The sequence below is a fragment of the Elephas maximus genome, chromosome 19 (assembly GCF_024166365.1).
Source record: "Elephas maximus indicus isolate mEleMax1 chromosome 19, mEleMax1 primary haplotype, whole genome shotgun sequence".
Lineage (NCBI taxonomy): Eukaryota > Metazoa > Chordata > Mammalia > Proboscidea > Elephantidae > Elephas > Elephas maximus.
In genome coordinates, this window is record NC_064837.1 from 23,599,154 (window position 1) to 23,617,675 (window position 18,522).

Sequence of the window (18,522 nt, forward strand, 5' to 3'; positions counted from 1 at the left end):
AATAGTACTTATATTTGGCCACTCTTATGTACAACAACCCTTTGAGGTAAATTCTATTAACATCTTCATCTTACAAATGGGAAACTGAGGCACAGGGAGGTAAATGACACGCCCAAGGTAGTAGCAGAGGCTGGGTATTCCAACCCCAGGCATTCAAGCTCAAAGTTTTGCTCCTATCTTCTCTGTTACAAAAAAATAGCGCAGATAAACCAGCCTGGGCATCAGGAGTCAAGGGTTCTCGCTGGCCCTTGCGTGCCTGACAATCTTGCTTCTTCGCCTGTAGATTGGGATCGATTAGTGGCTACACGAAGGGTTGTCTGGAGATAAATTATTGCACTCCAAGAGTTTAGTAATTCGCCCAGCAGATAGTAAGCGTTCAATAAATGTTAATTATTGATATTCTTATTATTATTACGAGCGTTTCTGGGCTCGGGAGAAAGGTCTGCAGGGCAAGTATCCTTGCACAGTTTGCAGACGAGGTCACTTTGACCGCAGGGGTGCCGGGTCGTCTCGCGCCCACACCCAGCCCAGAGCGGCCCCAGGCCCCGCCCCGCCCGCCTTTTAAAGATGGGCGCTGGGCGCAGGCGCACACCGCGCAGGCTCAGGCCTGGGGCTGCTGGTTCGCAGCACTGTGGTAGTGCGCCAGTCCCGCCGCCCCGCTCGCGTTTGCCCCGCCGCGCACGCTCATGGAGGGGCGCTCGGGTTCCCCTAGCGAGCCCCGCGTCTGCCCAGGGGGGGCCGTACTGTGCCGCGGCCCCGTGGAGCCGCTCGTCTTCCTTGCTAACTTTGCCTTGGTCCTGCAGGGCCCGGTCACCACGCAGTATCTGTGGCACCGATTCAGTACTGACCTCGGCTACAATGGCACGCGCGATAGGGATAGCTGCAGCAACCACAGCGCGAACCCCACCATGCAGGTAACGCCGGTGGGGAGCAGCGAGGGCCTGGAGAAGAGCGTGGAGGGGAGCGAAGCCGGGGCAGAAAGGCAGCTAAGGGGGCAGGCGCAGCCTCTTAAAAGTGGGGGACCCCTGAGGGACGTGGGTACTGAGCAGTGGGCGGGACCACAGCAAAGGTAGGACCTGAGAAAGAACTGCAACGTGAGACATGAGGTAAAGTTAATCTAATAAAACATGGCCTTGAAGGTTAACAGGAGAGGGTAAAGCTGAGGGAATGGGGCCTTGGCCCATTTCTCATATAGGCTCCAAAGAAAGTTTTTAGGTCCTTTCCAAATCCTCATAGGTCCCAGGATGGTGATGTTTTGGGGGGTGGGGAACTCAGAGTTAGGAACGGCACCCCACTAAGGCTCATGCCTCCACAGGAAGTGGAAACCCTCACCTCCCACTGGACCCTCTACATGAACGTGGGCGGCTTCCTAGTGGGGCTCTTCTCGTCCACCTTGCTGGGGGCCTGGAGTGACTGTGTGGGCCGCCGCCCGCTGCTGGTGCTGGCCTCGCTCAGCCTGCTGGTCCAAGCCGTGGTGTCCATCTTTGTGGTACAGCTGCAGCTCCACGTTGGCTACTTCGTGCTGGGCCGCATCCTTTGTGCCCTCCTTGGCGATTACAATGGCCTCCTGGCTGCTGGCTTCGCCTCCGTGGCGGATGTCAGCTCCAGCAGGAGCCGCACCTTCCGCATGGCCTTGCTGGAAGCGTGCATCGGGGTGTCTGGGACGCTGGCGAGCCTTCTTGGGGGCTACTGGCTGCGGACCCAGGGTTATGCCAACCCCTTCTGGCTGGCCTTGGCCTTGCTCATAGCCATAACTCTCTACGCAGCATTCTGCTTTGGCGAGACCGTGAAGGAGCCGACCCAAGCCCGGCTCTTCACGCTTCGTCACCACCGATCCATTTTCCAGCTGTATGTGACTCCATCCCCGGAAAAATCCAGGAAGCATTTGGCCCTCTACTCATTGGCCATCTTCGTTGTAATCACTGTGCACTTTGGGGCCCAGGACATCATGACCATCTATGAGCTGAGCGCACCCCTCTGCTGGGACTCCAAGCTAATTGGTTATGGTTCTGCGGCTTACCACGTCCAGTACCTCACCAGCCTGCTGGGCCTTCGGCTTCTTCAGTACTGCCTGGCTGACACCTGGGTGGCCGAGATCGGCCTGACCTTCAACATCCTGGGGATGGTAGTCTTTGCATTCGCTACCATCACACCCCTCGTATTCACAGGTAAAATGTGTGGGCTCGGGGACAGCTTGTCCTGGAGGCCAGCCACTGTACCCCCAAATGGGGTTCATGACTTTGGAAATACAGCATTTTGCCCCTAGCCTGCACTGGAGGGCCGACAACTAAGAGACTCCGAAAAAAATGCCATCTTTGATATACTGAAAATACACACCTTCAGTAGCCAAAGTAATTAATCACATTATCAACCATAGATGTTGCTAGTAACGTAGAGTAAGAGATACAAAAGCATGGCTCATACACTAATTGCTTCACTTCCTTTGGCTGTTCGTGGTGTTCTTAAACAAAGTCCACACCATTAATGCCTCAAATACTCACTTCTATGGTAAGAATCACAGGACCTCAAATAGCCTTGGTCAGCTTCTTTGGATTTTTAGAGAAACTAGTCTCTTCAGACCACAAATATAAAATTTCTGCTTGCTTTACTTCTTTCTTTTTTTGGAGGGGGTAGGAGGACTTTCAGATCCTGCAGGCTGGAACTGACCAGAGAATGAGGAAGTTAACTTTTAAAGCAGGACTTCCAACTGGTTCATTCAGATTTGAACCTCTGCAAAGAATTTGAATTTCCACCCTCTGTATTCTGAAAAAGAACCTATATTTTAACAAGATTCTCAGGTGATTATTATGTATAACAAATTTTGAGAACCACTGCTCTACTAATGGTTCTCAGAATTGGTCCCTAACCAGCAACATTAGCATTGCCTGGGAACTTGTTAGAAATTGAGATTCTTAGCAGGGGGTTGGAACCAAAAGGAACCAGTTTGAAGCCCTGTTTTAAAGATACAGGTTGGTTTTGATACAGCCCTAAAATGTGTTGTATACAAAGTTAGCTGTTCAATAATCACAGATTTCATTTTTTTTTTTTTAATCGTGTGTTAGGTGAAAGTTTACAGAGCAAATCAGCTTCTCATTAAACAATACACAAATTGTTTTGTGACATTGGTTGCCAACCCTGCAATGTATCAACGCTCTCCCCTTCTCCACCCTGGGTTCCCTGTTTTCATTGATCCAGTTTTCCTGTTCCTTCCTGCCTTCTTTGCTTTCAGATGCTCAACTATGAAACACATTCCTCTTGTGTGTTATTGTTTGCCCTATAGACCTATTTGATCTTTGGCTGAGGGTGAACCTCAGGAGTGACGTCAGTACTGAGTTAAAAGGGTGACCGGGGGCCATACTCTTGGAGTTTCTCCAGTCTGTGTCAGACCAGCAAGTCTGGTCCTTTGTGTGTGTGTGTGTATTTGTATTTGAATTTGAATTTTGTTCTACATTTTTCTCCCGCTCTGTCCAGGACCCTCTATTGTGATCCCTGTCAGAGCTTTTGGTGGTGGTATCCAGAAACACCATCTAGTTGTTCTGGTCTCAGTCTGGTGGAGGTTGTGGTAGTTGTGGTCCATTAGTTCTTTGAATTAATCTTTCCCTTGTGTCTTTGGTCTTCTTCATTCTCCTTTGCTCCAGACAGGGTGGGACCATTAGATGTATCTTAGATGGCTGTTCACAAGCTTTTAAGATCCCAGATGCTACTCAACACTGTCAGAACATTTTCTTTATAAACTATGTTATGCCAATTGAGCTAGATGTCCCCCAAGACTATGGTCCCCAGCCTTCAGCCCAGTAATTTGGTCCCTCAGGGAGTTTGATGTGTCTGTGAAGCTTCCATGACCTTGTCATGGTCAAGTTGTACTGGCTTCCCCAGTATTGTGTACTGTCTTACCCTTCATCAATGTTACCACTTACCTGTTGTCTATTTAGTGTTTTTCTCTCCCCACCTCTACCCTCCCTCATAACCATCGAAGATTATTTCTTTTTGTGTGTAAACCTTTTCATGTGTTTTTATAACAGCGGTCACATACAGTATTTGTCCTTTTGTGGTACTTATTTCACTCAGCATAATGCCCTCCAGATTCATCTGTGTCGTGAGATGTTTTGTAGATTAATCATTGTTCTTTATCATTGTGTAGTATTCCATTGTGTGTACGCACCATAGTTTGTTTATCCATTCATCTGTTGATGAACACTTGGGGTGTTTCCATCTTTTTGCTATTGTGAATAGTGCTGCAGTGAATGTGGGTATGCATATGTCTGTTTGTGTGATGGCTGTTATTTCTCTAGGATATAATCCTAGGAGTGGAATTACTGGATTGTATGGTATTTCTAGCTTTTTAAGGAAATGCCATATTGTTTTCCAGAATGTTGGTACCATTTTGTGTTCCCACCAGTAGTGCATAAGACTTCGAATCTTGTGGCAACCTCTCTAACATTTGAGATTTTCTGCTTTTTTGATTTGTGCTAGTAATGCTGGGGTAAGATGGTATCTCAATGTAGTTTTATTTGCATTTCTCTAATGGCTAGTGATTGAGAGCATTTCCTCATATGTCTCATAGCTGCCTGAATGTCTTCTTTGGTGAAGTGTCTGTTCATATGCTTTGCCCATTTTTAATAGGGTTGCCTTTTCGTTGTAGAGGTGTTGTAGAGATTAGACCTTTGTCGGATTTGTCATAGCCAAATTTTTTCCCCCAGTCTGTAGGTTCTCTTTTTACTCTTTTAGAGAAGTCTTTTAATGAGCATAAGTGTTTAATTTTTAGAAGATCCCAGTTATCTAGCTTTTCTTCTGGTGTTTGTGTATTGTTAGTTATGGTTTGTATTCTATTTATGCCATATATTAGGACCCCTAGCGTAGCTCTACTTTTCCTTTCATGCTTTTTATTGTTCAGAGTATTACATTTAGGTCTTTAATCCATTTTTTGTGAACAGGGTGAGGTATGGGTCCTGTTTCATTTTTTTACAGATGGACATCCAATTTTCCCAGCACCATTTGTTAAAAAGACTGATTTCCCAATTTAGTGGACTTTGGGCCTTTGTCAAAGATCAAGTGACTGTAGGTAGGTGAATTTATATCTGGGTTCTCAATTCTGTTCCATTGGTCAATGTGTCTTTTGTTGTACCAGTACCAGGTTCTAAGGTCAGGTAGTATGAGGTCTCCTACTTTTCTCCCCTTCTTCAATAATGCTTTAATTGTCTGAGGCCTCTTTCCTTTCCATATAAGGTAAATTGTTTGTTTTTCCATCTTGTTAAAGAATGCTGTTGGTATTTGGATATGGATTGCATAGTATTTATAGATTGCTTGGGTAGAATTGACATTTTCACAATGTTTAGTTTTTCCCTTTTTGTAGGCCTCTTTTAGTTTCTTGCAGTAGTGTTTTATGGTTTTCTTTGTATTGGTCTTTTACGTCCCTGGTTAGATTTATTCCTAAGTATTTTATTTTTTTAGGGGCTATTATAAATGCCAGTGCTTTTCTGGTTTCCTTTCTCTAGTTCTCTTTATTTGTGTATAGAAATCTAACTGTTTTTTGTATGTTTATCTCGTATCCTATTACTTTGTTGAATCTTTCTATTAGTTTCAGTTTTTTTTTGTGGAGTTTTTAGGGTTCTGTATGTATAGTATCATGTCATCTGTGAATAGGGATAGTTTTACTTCTTCCTTACCAGTTTGTTGTTGTTGTTAGGTGCCATCGAATCCGTTCCAACTCGTAGCATCCCCGTGTACAACAGAACGAAACACTGCCTGGTCCTGTGCCATACTCCCAATCGTTGTTATGCTTGAGCCCATTGTTGGAGCCACTGTGTCAGTCCGTCTTGTTGAGGGTCATCTTTTTGCTGACCCTCTACTTTACCAAGCATGTTGTCCTTCTCCAGGGACTAGGATCCTGCCTGATAACATGTCCAGAGTACGTGAGACGTAGTCTCGCCATCCTTCCTTCTAAGGATCATTGTCCTTCTTTGAAGACAGATTTGTTAGTTCTTTTGGCACTCCATGGTGTATTCAGTATCCTTCACCAACACCATAATTCAAAAGCGTCAGTTCTTCTTTGGTCTTCCTTACTCATCGTCCAGCTTTCACATGCATATGAAGTGATTGAAAACACCACGGCTTGGGTCAGGAGCACCTTAGTCTTCAAGGTGATATCTTTGCTTTTCAACACTTTAAAGAGGTCTTTTGCAGCAGATTTGCCTAACGCAATGCGTCTTTTGGTTTCTTGACTGCTGCTTCCATGGGTGTTGATTGTAGATCTGAGCAAAATGAAATCCTTGACAACTTCAATCTTATCTCCATTTATGATGATGTTGTTTAATGGTCCAGGTATAAGAATTTTTGTTTTCTTTATGTTGAGGTGTAATTCATAGTGAAGACCGTGGTTATCAGTAAGTGCTTCAAGCCCTCTTCACTTTCAGCAAGCAAGGTTCTGTCATCTGCATAACTCAGGTTGTTAATGAGTCTTCCTCCAATGCTGATATTGCCAAAAACCAAACCCAGAGTCTTATTGTAAGAGTGGCTAAATTAGAATGCCAACTGAATTGCCAACCTCGAGGGGTGTCTGAAGTTAAAGTGAGGGCATTGATTGGGAAGAAATGGGATCCTGAAACTTGGAATGGAGACATATGGGCAGATAATCAGGAAATGGGAGACATTGAGCCTCTCAATTCCAGTGAATCACTCTCACCAACATAACCAGCCCTGTCACTCAGGGCTGAAATCTGAAGAGATTTCTCCATGTTTGCCTGCTAAACCACCCTGCCCAGTAAAACCATTAGCCAGTCCACTCCCATATAGTGAGACTAGCCTGGCTGCCTCTAAAGAGCCCTCGTCTGAGTCATTACCTAGGGTATCACCTGAGCTAGATGCTTTACAAGACAATGCTGAATGTTCTCAAAACACTTCCCCACTACAAATTTTGGCTTCTAGACCTACAACTAGACTCAAGTCCCAGTGAGCCCCCAAAAGTGAAGTACAAGGTGTGACCCAGGAGGAGGTACGGTATACTCCAAAAGAACTACTTGAATTTTCTAATATGTACAAACAGAAACCTGGGGAATATGTGTGGAAATGGTATTAATAATGTGGGTTAATGGTGCAAGCAACATAAAAATGGATCAGTCTGAGTTTATTGATATGGGTCTATAAGCACAGATTCTTCATTCAGTGTTTCAGCTCAAGAAGTTAGGAAAGGATCTAATAGTTTATTTGGTTGGGTTGCTGAAGCATGGATTACATGGTGGCCCACACTAAATCAAGCTGAAGTACCAGACCTGCCTTGGTATACTGTAGAAGAATATATCCAAAGGCTTAGGGAAATTAGCATGCTAGAGTGGATTTATCAGGTTAGACCCACAGACGCACACATAGAGTGCCCAGAGGACACACCTTTTACCACAATGGAGAGGAACCAATTTGTGAAGGGAGCCCTAGCATCTTTAAAGACGGCTGTGATTACTATTTTATGTAAATCAGATTTGACAGTGGGAGCTACCCTAACTGAATTCAGACACCTAGCTACAATGGGTCTGATTGGACCCGGTGGTAGTAGGGGCCAAGTGGCTGCACTAAATCAACAAACACAAAATGGGTGTGGTTACAGTAATGGACAGTGGAGTCAAAGCAGTAATCAGAATAGTCTGACTTGTGTGGATTTATGGCATTGGCTACTTAGTCATGGTGTCTCTAGGAGTGAAATAGACAGGAAATCTACTAAATATTTACTTGATCTGTACAAACAGATGAATTCTAGGTCAGGTAAACAGGAGTCCAACTCAAATCGTCAGAACAGAGAGTCATGGTCACTCAGTCAATTTCCAGACTTGAGCAAGTTTAAAGACCCACAACCCCTTGAATGAAAGGGAGGCTGGGCCCCCTTGAGGAAGGACTCCAATCAATACACTGCCAAAAACTTACACTGTTAATCTTTCTCCCAGCCTTCCCCAAAGGGATCTTAGGCATTTTATGAGAGTGACTGTTCATTGGAGAAAAAGAAATAATCAGACCTTTGGGGGATTACTGGATACTGACTCTGAACTGACACTAATTGCAGGAGACCCAAAGTGTCACTGTGGTCCACCAGTCAGAGTGGGGGCATATGGAGGTCAGGTTATTAATGGAGCCTTAGCTCATGTCTGTCTCACAGTAGGTCCAGTGGGTCCCTGAACCCATCCTTTAGTGATTTCCCCAGTTCTAGAAGGCATAATTGGAATAGACATACTCAGGAACTGGTGGAACCCCCACATTGGATCCCTGACAAGTGGAAGCCATTAGAACTACCCTTACCTAGGAAAATAGTAAACCAAAAGCAATACCACATTCCTGGAGGGACTGCAGAGATTACTGCCACCATCAAGGACTTGAAGGATGCAGGGGTGGTGATTCCCACCACACCCGCATTCAACTTGTCTATCTAGCCTGTGCAAGAAACAGATTGCTCTTGGATAATGACAATAGATTATCAAAAACATAACCAGGTGATGACTCCAACTGCAGTGCTGTTCCAGATGTAGTCTCATTGCTTGAACAAATTAATACATCTCCTGGTACTTGGTATGCAGCTATTGATCTGACTAATGCCTTTTCCTCCATACCTGTTTTGAAGGACCATGAGAAGCAGTTTGCTTTCAGCTGGAAAGGCCAACAATACACCTTCAGTTGCCTACTTCAGGGCTACATCAACTCTCCAGCCCTATGTCATAATTTAGTCCACAGGGACCTTGATCACCTTTCGCTTCCACAAGATGCCACACTGGTCCATTATATTGTTGACATAATGCTGCTTGTACCTATAAAGAAGAAATGTCAATGACTCAGGACTAATTGGTGAAAGAAACATTTGCATGCTAAGGGTAGGAAATTAATCCCACAAAAAATTCAGGCACCTTCCACCTCAGTGAAATTTCTAGGGGTCCAGTGGTTTGGGGCATGTCAAGATATCCTAAAGTGAAGGATAAGTTATTGCATCTTGCTCCTCCTACAACTAAAAAGGAGGCGCAATGCCTAGTGGGCCTCTTTGTATTTTGGAAGCAACATACTCCTCATTTGGGTGTGCTACTCTGGCCTATTTATCGAGTGACTTGAAAAGCTGCTGGCTTTGAATGGGGCCCAGAACAAGAGAAGGCTCTGCAACAGGTTCAGGCTGCTGTGCAAGCTGCTTTGCCACTTGGGCCATATGATCTGGTTGATCCAATGGCGCTTAAAGTGTCAGTGGCAGATAGAGGTGCTGTTTGGAGTTTTTGGCAGACCCCTATTGGTGAATCACACTGCAGACCTTTAGGATTTTGGAGCAAAGCCCTGCCATCCTCTGCAGATAACTACTCTCCTTTTGAGAAACAGCTTTTGGCTTGTTACTGGGCCTTAGTAGAGACTGAATGCTTAACCGTGGGATACCAAGTCACCATGTGGCCTGAGCTTCCCATCGGGAACTGGGTGTTGTCTGATCCACAGCATCATAAAGTTGGACACGCACAACACCCCATCATCAAATGAAAGTAGTTTGTATGAGATTGGGCTCAAGCAGGACCTGAAGATACCAGTAATTTACATGAAGAAGTGGCCCAAATGCCCATGGTCTCCACTTCTGTCACATTACCTTCCATCTCCCAATCTGCACCTATGGCCACATGGGGAGTTCCTCATGATCAGTTGACTGAAGAAGAGAACACTTGTGCCTGGTTTATAGATGGTTCTGTGCGATATGCTGGCACCACTCGAAAGTGAACGGAGGCAGCACTACAGTCCCTTTCTGGGACCTCCCTGAAGGACAGTGGTGAAGGGACGTCTTCCCAATGGACAGAACTTCAAGCATTGCACCTGGTTGTTCACTTTGCTTGGAAGGAGCAATGACCAGATGTGTGATTGTATACTGATTCATGGGCTGTGGCCAGTGGTTTGGCTGGATGGTCAGGGACTTGGAAAGAACATGATTGGAAAATTGGACACAAGGATTTATGGAAAAGAGGTATGTGGATAAACTGCTCAGAATGGGCCAAAGAAGTGAGATATTTGTGTCTCATGTGAATGCTCAGCAAAGGGTGACCTCAGCAGAATGATTTTAACAATCAAGTGAATAGGATAATTTGTTCTGTGGAAACCACTCATCCTCTTTCCCTAGCTACTCCCATCATTGCTCACTGGGCTTGTGAACAAAATGGCCATGGTGGCAGGGAGGGAGGTTATACATGGGCCCAGCAACATGGACTTCTACTAACAAAGGCTGTTTTGGCTACAGCCATTGCTGAGTGCCCAATCTGCCAGCAGCAGAGACCAACACTGAGTCCCCAATATGGCATTATCCCTCAGGATGATCAGCCAGCAACCTGGTGGCAAGTTGATTACATTGGACCACTTCCATCATGGAAAGGGCAGCATTTTGTTCTTACTGGAATAGACGCTTTCTCTGGATATGGATTTGCCTTTACTACACAGTCCTTCTGCCAAAACTACCACCCGTGGACTTACAGGATGCCTTATCCACCGTCATGGTATCCCACACAGCATTGCCTCAAATCAAGGGGTTCATTTCACACCAAATGAAGTACGGCATTGGGCCCATGCTCATGGAATTCACTGGTCTTACCATGTTCGTCATCATCCTGAAGCAGCTAGCTTGATAGAATGATGGACTGGCCCTCTAAAGACACAATTATGGCAAAAGCTAGGAGGCAGTACCTTGCAGGGTTGGGGCTCTGTTCTCTAGGAGGTTGTGTATTCCCTAAACCTGCATCCAATATATGGTGCTGTTTCTCCCATAGCCAGGATTCATGGTCCAAGAATCAAGGGGTGAAAATGGGAGTGACACCACTCATCATTACCCCTGGTGGCCCACTTGCAAGATTTTTGCTTCCTGTCCCTGCAGCCTTATGCTTTGCAAGTATAGAGGTCTTAGTTCCACTTAGCTCCCAGCTGGAGACACTGGCCACTTTGGGCTCCTTATGCCTTTGGATCAACAGGCAAAGGAAGGGAGTTACCATACTGGCTGGTGTGGTTGATCCTGATTACCAAGAGGAAATCGGATTGATATTACATAATGGAGGTGAAGAATAGTATGTCTGGAATGGAGGAGATCCCTTAGGGCATCTCTTAATACTACCATGTCTTGTGACTAAAGTCAATGGAAAACTACAGCAATCCAATTCTGACATGACTGCTAATGGCTCAGACCCTTGAGGAATGAAAGTTTGGGTCACCCCACCAGGCAAAGAACTGTGACCAACTGAGGTGCTTGCGGAGGGCAAAGGGAATACAGAATGGGTGGTGGAAGAAGGTAGTTCTGAATGCCAGTTACAGCCATGTGACCAGTTGCAGAAACAAGGACTGTAATTGTTATGAGTATTTCTGCTTTGTGTGTGTGCTCGTTGTAGCATGTTAGGGCAAGTATGACTTTATTGTTGCCTTTATTCAGAGATTATGTATGGTTTGAGGAGATGTGTACAGGTGCCAAGTTGAGAAGGGGTGGACTGTGATGGTTAAGATTGTGTATCAACTTGGCTGGGCCATAATTCTCAGTGGTTTGATAGTCAGATGATGGTGCAATCACTTCCATGATGTGATTTGGTATTATGTGATCACCTCCATGAAGGGCTCTGCTGTGAGTAGCCAGTCAGTTGAAAGGGAGTTTCCTTGGGCGTGTGGCCTGCATTGAACATAAGTGGATATTCTGCAAAGCTTGTGGGCTTTTGCTTGTTCTTGGGACTTGAGCTAGCAGCTTACCTGAGGTCTTGCCTGCCCATCTTTGGCATTTGTCGATCTTTACAGCCTGTGAACAAGAGCCTTGCTCTCAGACTTGCTGATCTTGGGTTAGCTGGCCCCAGTGGCTACGTGCATCAGGAGAAGCCTCTATCCAGACCCACAGACTTGGGATATTCCAGCCACTACAACCACATGAGCCATTTTCTTGATATCTCTCTCTCTATATATATTTGTACACTTTACTGGTTTTGCTTCTCTGGAGAACCCAGCCTAAGACAATCACCAAGGCCATATTTTCCAACTACCAATCCTTCTTTGTTTTCAGCTTTTGCATTCCAATCACCAGTAATTATCAGTGTATCCTGATGGCATGTTTGATCAATTTCAGACTGCAGAAGTTGATAAAAATTTTCAATTTCTTCATCTTTGGCCTTAGTGGTTGGTGTGTAAATTTGAGTAATAGTCATATTAACTCATCTTCCTAGTAGGCATATGGATATTATCCCATCACTGACGGCATTGTACTTCAGGATAGATCTTGAAATGTTTTCTTGATGATGAATGCAATGCCATTCCTCTTCAACTTGTCATTCCCGGCATAGTAGACCATATGATTGTCCGATTCAAAATGGCCAACAGCAGTCCATTTCAGCTCACTAATGCCTAGGATATTGATGTTTATGTGTTCTATTTCATTTTTTATGATTTCCAATTTTCCTAGGTTCGTACTTCATACATTCCACGTTCCGATTATTAATGGATGTTTGCAGTTGTTTCTTTGCTTTTTGAATTGTGCCACATCAGCAAATGAAGGTCCCGAAAGCTTGACTCCATCCACATCATTAAGGTTAACTCTACTTTAAGGAGGGAGGCAGCTCTTCCCCAGTTGTATTTTGAATATCCTCCAACCTGAGGGTGTCATCTTCCGACCCTATATCAGACAGTGTTCTGCTGCTATTCAGAAGGTTTTCACTGGCTAATTCTTTTCAGAAGTAGACTGCTGGGTTCTTCTTCCCAGTCTGTCTTAGTCTGGGAGCTCAGCTGAAACCTGTCCACCATGGGTGACCCTGCTGGTATTTGAATATCAGTGGCGTAGCTTCCGGCATCACAGCAACATTCAAGCCCCCACAGTACAACAAACTGACGATTTGGAGTCTCTCTATTTTTCTTGCTTTATTGCTCTGGCTAGGACTTCTAGCACAATATTAAATTGGAGTGGTGATAAAAGGCATCCTTGTCTTGTTCCCATTCTCAGGGAATGTTTTCAGCCTCTCTCTGTTAAGAATGTTGACTGTTGGTTTTGTGTAGATGCCCTTTATTATATTGAGGAGTTTCCCTTCTACTCCTATTTTATTGAGAGTTTTTATCAGGAATGGGTGTCGGACTTTGTCAGATGCCTTTTCTGCATTGATTGAGATGATCATGTGATTGTTTTCTTTTGCTTTATTTGTGTGGTGGATCATGTTGATTGGTTTTCTAATGTTGAACCATACTTGCGTACCTGGTATGAATCCCTCTTGGTTGTGGTGTGTTATTATTTTTTATGTGATGCTGTTTTCTCTTTGTTGAGAATTTTTATGTCTGTATTCATGAGAGGGATTTACCTGTAATTTTCTTTTTTTGTGGTGTCCTTGCCTGGTTTTGGTATCAGGATTATGCTGGCTTCATAGAATGAATTTGCAAGTATCCCTTCCTTTTCTCTGTTTTGAAATAGTTTGAGTAGTACTGGTGCAGGCCCTTTCACTGAATGTTTGGAAGAATTCTCTCCAGTAAAGCCATTTCGGCCAGGACTTTTTTGGTTAGTAGTTTTTATTATTATTATTATTATTATTACCTTCTCAATCTCTTGTCGATCTGTTCAGATTTTCTACTTCAGTTTGTGTTAGTTTATGTAGGTAGTGTGTTTCTAGAAATTCATCCATTTCTAATTTGTTGGAGTTAGTTTTTCATAGTACTCTGTTATGATCCTTTTTATTTCAGTTGTTTCTGTTGTAATGTCCCTCATTTCTTATTTGAGTTATTTGCTTCCTCTCCTGTTTTTCTTTTGTCAGTTTTACCAGTGGTTTGTTGATTTGGTTGATCCTTTCAAAGAACCAACTATTGGTTTTGTTGATTCTTTCTGTTGTTTTTCTATTCTCTTTTTCATTTATTTCTGCTCTGAAGTTTATTATTTCCTTTCTCTTGGTGGCCGTGGGCCTCTTTTGCTGGTCTCTTTCTATTTGTTCGAGTTGTAAGCTATCGTTTTTTATTCCTTCTTTTTTGATGTGTTCATCTAGTGCTATACATTGACCTCTGAGCACTGCCTTTGCTGTGTCCCAAAGGTTTTAGTATAATGTGTTACAAATACATTTCTTATCTCAGCTGCTTGCTTATATAATGTAGCAGAAGCAGGGACCAGCTACCTTTGATTCATGCTCACACAATCTCTCATGTACTTGGTCACGGGCTACATGCTCTGGGGGGTGCTGAGATGATGGAAGCAAAGTTGTTGCTCTGAGGGTCTTATTATAGTGGGGTTTGGGTAGCATGACACCTGAAGGGGCCCTGCGGCATCACATTTTATATTCACTTTGTTGGCTATAAGGCCCTGTCCTCTAGAGTTCACAATATTGCTGAGGACGCAACAGTCACAATGTAGAGAAAGGGTTATGAAGAAAACAGTGTAAGCCTGTGAGTAGCTAAATGCGAAGGGAAAAGGAGCTCACATTTACTGTGTGCTTACTGTGCCATACTCCTCATGGGTGTTACCTTGTTTCCTCATAGATTAGTTTCCTGTGGCTGCTGTAATAAATGACCACAAATTTGGTGGCTTAAAATAACAGAAATTTATTCTTTCATAATTCTAGAGGCCAGAAATCCAAAATCAGTGTCACTGGGCTGAAATCAAAGGTGTCAGCAGGGCTGTGCTCCCTCCAGAGGCTCTAGGGGAGAACCTGATCTTTGCCTCTTCCACCTTCTGGTGGCTGCCAGCATTCCTTGGCTTGTAGTTACATCACTCCAATTTCTGTCTCAATGGTCATGTTGCTTCCTTCTCTTCTGTCATATCTTTCTTTGCTTCCCTTTTATAAGGATACATGTGATTACATTTAGGGCCCAGGATAATCTCCCCATCTCAAGATCCTTAACATGTGCAAAGACCCATTTTCCAAATAAGGTAACATTTACATGGTCCAGGGATTAGGGCCTGCTGTCTTTGGGCAGCTATTATTTAACCTACCACATTGCAGAACCATCCTGTTAGCCTCCTTTTACAGATAGTCAGGCTCAGTAAAGTTAAATATTCAGTCACAGAGTTGTAAGCAATAGCATCAGGCTTTAAACTTGGGGCTGCTTCCAGAGCTGCTTCTTGTTTTCTGTGCCCTGCCATCTCCTTACTAAGTGCCAAATGCAGTGGGTGATGCATGTTGTGACCATGAGAAGTGTTCTGACAAGAAAGGAACTGAGGAATCAGTGTTCATTCCTGAAAGAGGTGGTAGGTGGGCCAAGCCTTAACGAAAGTGGTCTTGATTCCTCCTTGGTCGTTGTCTCCCCACCCTCACCAAAAGGAATTTCTCCTGTGTCTATCCTAAGTCCCATATGGGTGCTGTCTCTCACTTGGGCATCCTCTCCCTGACCCCATTTTCCTGATAATTGTTTATTTATTCACAGGATATGGGCTCTTCTTCCTGTCATTAGTGACTACACCTGTCATCCGGGCCAAGCTCTCCAAGCTGGTGAGCAAGTCAGAGCATGGTGAGTGTCAGGATCAACCTGCACCTGGTTGATGCTGCCTGAGCTGGGCAGGTAGACTGCCATGGGCTGGGGCAGCTGACTGTCTTTCTCTCCCCCTGGAGAAGTGGGCAGGATAAATCCATTTCTGTTGAATTGGCTGGGGCTGGAGGACGCCCACTTTTCCTTGGCTTTTCAGAGCACAGAGTTGGGATTGACAGTCAGCTGAGAATGATTATCTTCCTCCTGGGTAACCAGAGCAAAGACTTACTTTCTCCAGACCTCAGCTTTTCCATCTGTGAAATGGATGTGATGATGCTAGGGTTCCCTACTTCACTGGTTCAGAGTGTACAGGCTCAGAGGAAATGGAGAACCTTGTGAAGTAAGTTGAATTGTCCCCAGTTGACAGATGAAGAAACAGAGGCCCAGAGGGTTAAATTGACTTACCCAAGGTCATTCAGTGAGTAGTCGAGCCAGGATGAAACCCTGGTCTGTTTTTAAGAGCAGTGGATCTTCGGATGTGGGTTTAAGTCCTGGCTCTGTCACCCACTGGTTTTGTGATCTAGGGCAGGACCCTTTCCCTCTCTGGGCCTCAGTTTCCTCATTTGTAAAATGAGTGTTTTGAGGTCTTTGAGTTTAATGTCAACTTCTCTTTGGTTGTTGCTCGTTTGGCAAATTTGGCTTCTGTTGACGTATCTATAAAGGACAGCTTCTCAGGCCTTAGGGTTTCTAGACCCCAGTCTGGAAACATCAGCTCATTCACTTTTCCCCAGCTGCCTTGGAAGGAGGATCTGATGGTGATAGAGACCCTAGTGCCATATACAGCCCACCATAGGCTCTATTGTCCTCAGAATCTGTGTGCCTTCATCCATTCACTCAGTAAGCTTTTTCTTTCACCTTCATTGTGCCCAGACATGCCAAGAGGAACAGGAGTATGAATTTATCAGCAATCATTTATTTAGTATCCACTGTCCTAACAGGTTGAGGAGTCCCTGGGTGGAGCAAACAGTTAAGTGTTCGACTACTAGCTGAAAGGTTGGCCGTTGGAACCCACCCAGAGGCACCTGGAAAGACAGGCCTGGTGATCTGCTCCTGAGAGGTCACAGCCATGACCAGAGTAGAACCCTGTAGAGCAGTTCCACTCCGCATACACGGGGTCACCATGAGTTGGAATTGACTCGAGGGCAACGAGCAACAACAGGGTAGCAGGTGCTTTCCATACATGCCCTTATTGACTCCTTATCACAACATGAGACTGGGTGTGATTTACAGATGAGGAAGGTGAGACCCAGAGAGGTTAAGCGACTTGTCCCAGGTTACGCAGCTGTCAGGTTGTGACGCTAGGATTTGAAGTCTTTCAGACTCCAGGGTGTGCTATTTTATTTCTTCACAGGTGCTCTCTTCTCTGCTGTGGCCTGTGTGAATAGCTTGGCTATGCTGATGGCTTCAGGCATCTTCAACTCACTCTACCCAGCCACGCTGAACTTCATGAAGGGGTTCCCCTTCCTCCTGGGTGCTGGCCTCCTCTTCATCCCAGCCATTCTGATTGGGTAATGCAAGCCTTACACTTATCATAGAGGCCTTTATCCCAATCTCAGTCCTAGGCTGCCCCTCCCCTTGCAGATTGGCTGCCTAATCCCTTGGACCATTCCCCAAGGGCCACCTGGAGGCATGTGTAGGAGAAGGATCAAGCTAACATTGCTTCTTCGCAAGGCTGTGTTTTACCCCCCAGTTCCCCTCATGCCCCTCCATTCCTATTTTTGAGATGCAACTATAGTGGCAGAAATGTGCTAAAGGAAGCTGGAGAAGTTCCTCCGCTAATTGTGGCTGGACCTTAACAGCCATTGTCCAGAGCCCTCTGGGTCATCGTCCTCCACTTCTCAGCTTGGGAAGGGGAAAAGGAGGGGGCTCCCTGGGCCAGTCCACTCAAGCAAAGGCTGTGTCACTTCTCCAGACAGGAGCTGAGAGTCTCCCATGGCAAATCTGATCCCCTTCTCTGGTCTCTCACAGGGTGTTGGAGAAGGTTAATCCTCACAGTGAATTCCAGCAATTTCCTGAGAGCCCCAGATCTGCCCGGACCGGGGGACAGGACATTGGAGCGGAGTGACCACTAACCAACTGGAAAGATACTTCTGCAGTCCCGGCCCACAGCAGCACCAGCAGCTTCTCTCAAAGGGCAGTGCTTACCTTGGACAAGGTGGTCAAGCTAGACCAAGGGTCCCTACCTCATCCACAGCGTGCTAACCTATGACTCTAGGATATAGAATCATACCTCAGAGGCCCATCAGGGCAGGTGGTGGGGAAGCCACTGAGACAGGAGCCTGATCACCCTTTATGCCATCCGTCATTTAGAACCCTCCAGGGAAGAGGAGAGGCCCTGATGGAGGTGATACTTCAGGAACCAGCTGGCGCATGAAAGCTGGTATCTTTACTTCCAGCCAAAATGGTATGGCCCATGGGGCTCAATTCATGACACGTGCACCAGCCACCAGTCACTCTTTAGTGATAAATGTCGTGTTCCATTAGTGCTAGCCTTGTGGGGAGGGAGGACTGTGGGAAGGGCTTGGTGCCCTCTGGAGAGAGAGGGCTGCTGTCTGTGGTGGGGAGCCAGTCCTTGGCTGTGGCCTGCCTGTCCCAGGACTTCACCATGCCAATCATGATAATAAATCCATATAAACACAATGAGATGAACCTTCTGGCCCCTAAGGTATGGGGTCTTGGGGCCCCTTGTTTTCCTGCTCCTGGTCTGCCTGCCACAGGTCAGAGAACAGTAGGTGCTGGGATGGGCAGGAGCCCCTGAGCTGCCCACAGGCTTGGTGCTGGGTGTCGCCAGCCCAGGCCTCATACAGACACCCATTTTCTTCTCCTGAGCTGCTGGGAGATGAGCTGCCAGGCTTGCAGGAGGCTAGCAAAAAAGCTGGGGGTAGTGCCCTGCCACCTCATTCCTGAGGGTCAGTCAGAGATTCACTCCTGAAGGGACCAATACTGGTCTTCCTGGCAGCAGGAATCAGTCCTGTTACCATGGAGCCCTCCAATATCTCCTATCAGTGGGCATTTCAGCAGAGCCATGTGCTGAAGACCGTCCCCAGTGCCACTGTCGTAGGTCACTGGGAACCTGGGAGATGA

General features: G+C 45.6%; 1 protein-coding gene across 1 annotated transcript; it reads left to right on the plus strand.

The window, feature by feature from the left end:
* Positions 1-603: 603 nt before the first annotated feature.
* On the plus strand, positions 604-18,113 carry SLC46A1 (solute carrier family 46 member 1). Its single transcript, XM_049860009.1, has 5 exons — positions 604-914; positions 1,316-2,168; positions 15,337-15,420; positions 16,790-16,946; positions 17,407-18,113. The coding sequence occupies exons 1-5, from the start codon at positions 687-689 to the stop codon at positions 17,501-17,503; spliced, it is 1,419 nt and encodes a 472-aa protein (XP_049715966.1). The 5' UTR covers positions 604-686; the 3' UTR covers positions 17,504-18,113.
* The last annotated feature ends 409 nt before the right edge of the window (positions 18,114-18,522 follow it).

Excerpts from the sequence above, each read along its gene's own strand:
- SLC46A1 (XM_049860009.1), top strand. The coding sequence starts at position 687 with ATGGAGGGGCGCTCGGGTTCCCCTAGCGAGCCCCGCGTCTGCCCAGGG. Across the intron at positions 915-1,315 it reads GCGCGAACCCCACCATGCAG|GAAGTGGAAACCCTCACCTC; the intron begins GTAACGCCGGTG and ends ATGCCTCCACAG. Across the intron at positions 15,421-16,789 it reads GGTGAGCAAGTCAGAGCATG|GTGCTCTCTTCTCTGCTGTG; the intron begins GTGAGTGTCAGG and ends ATTTCTTCACAG.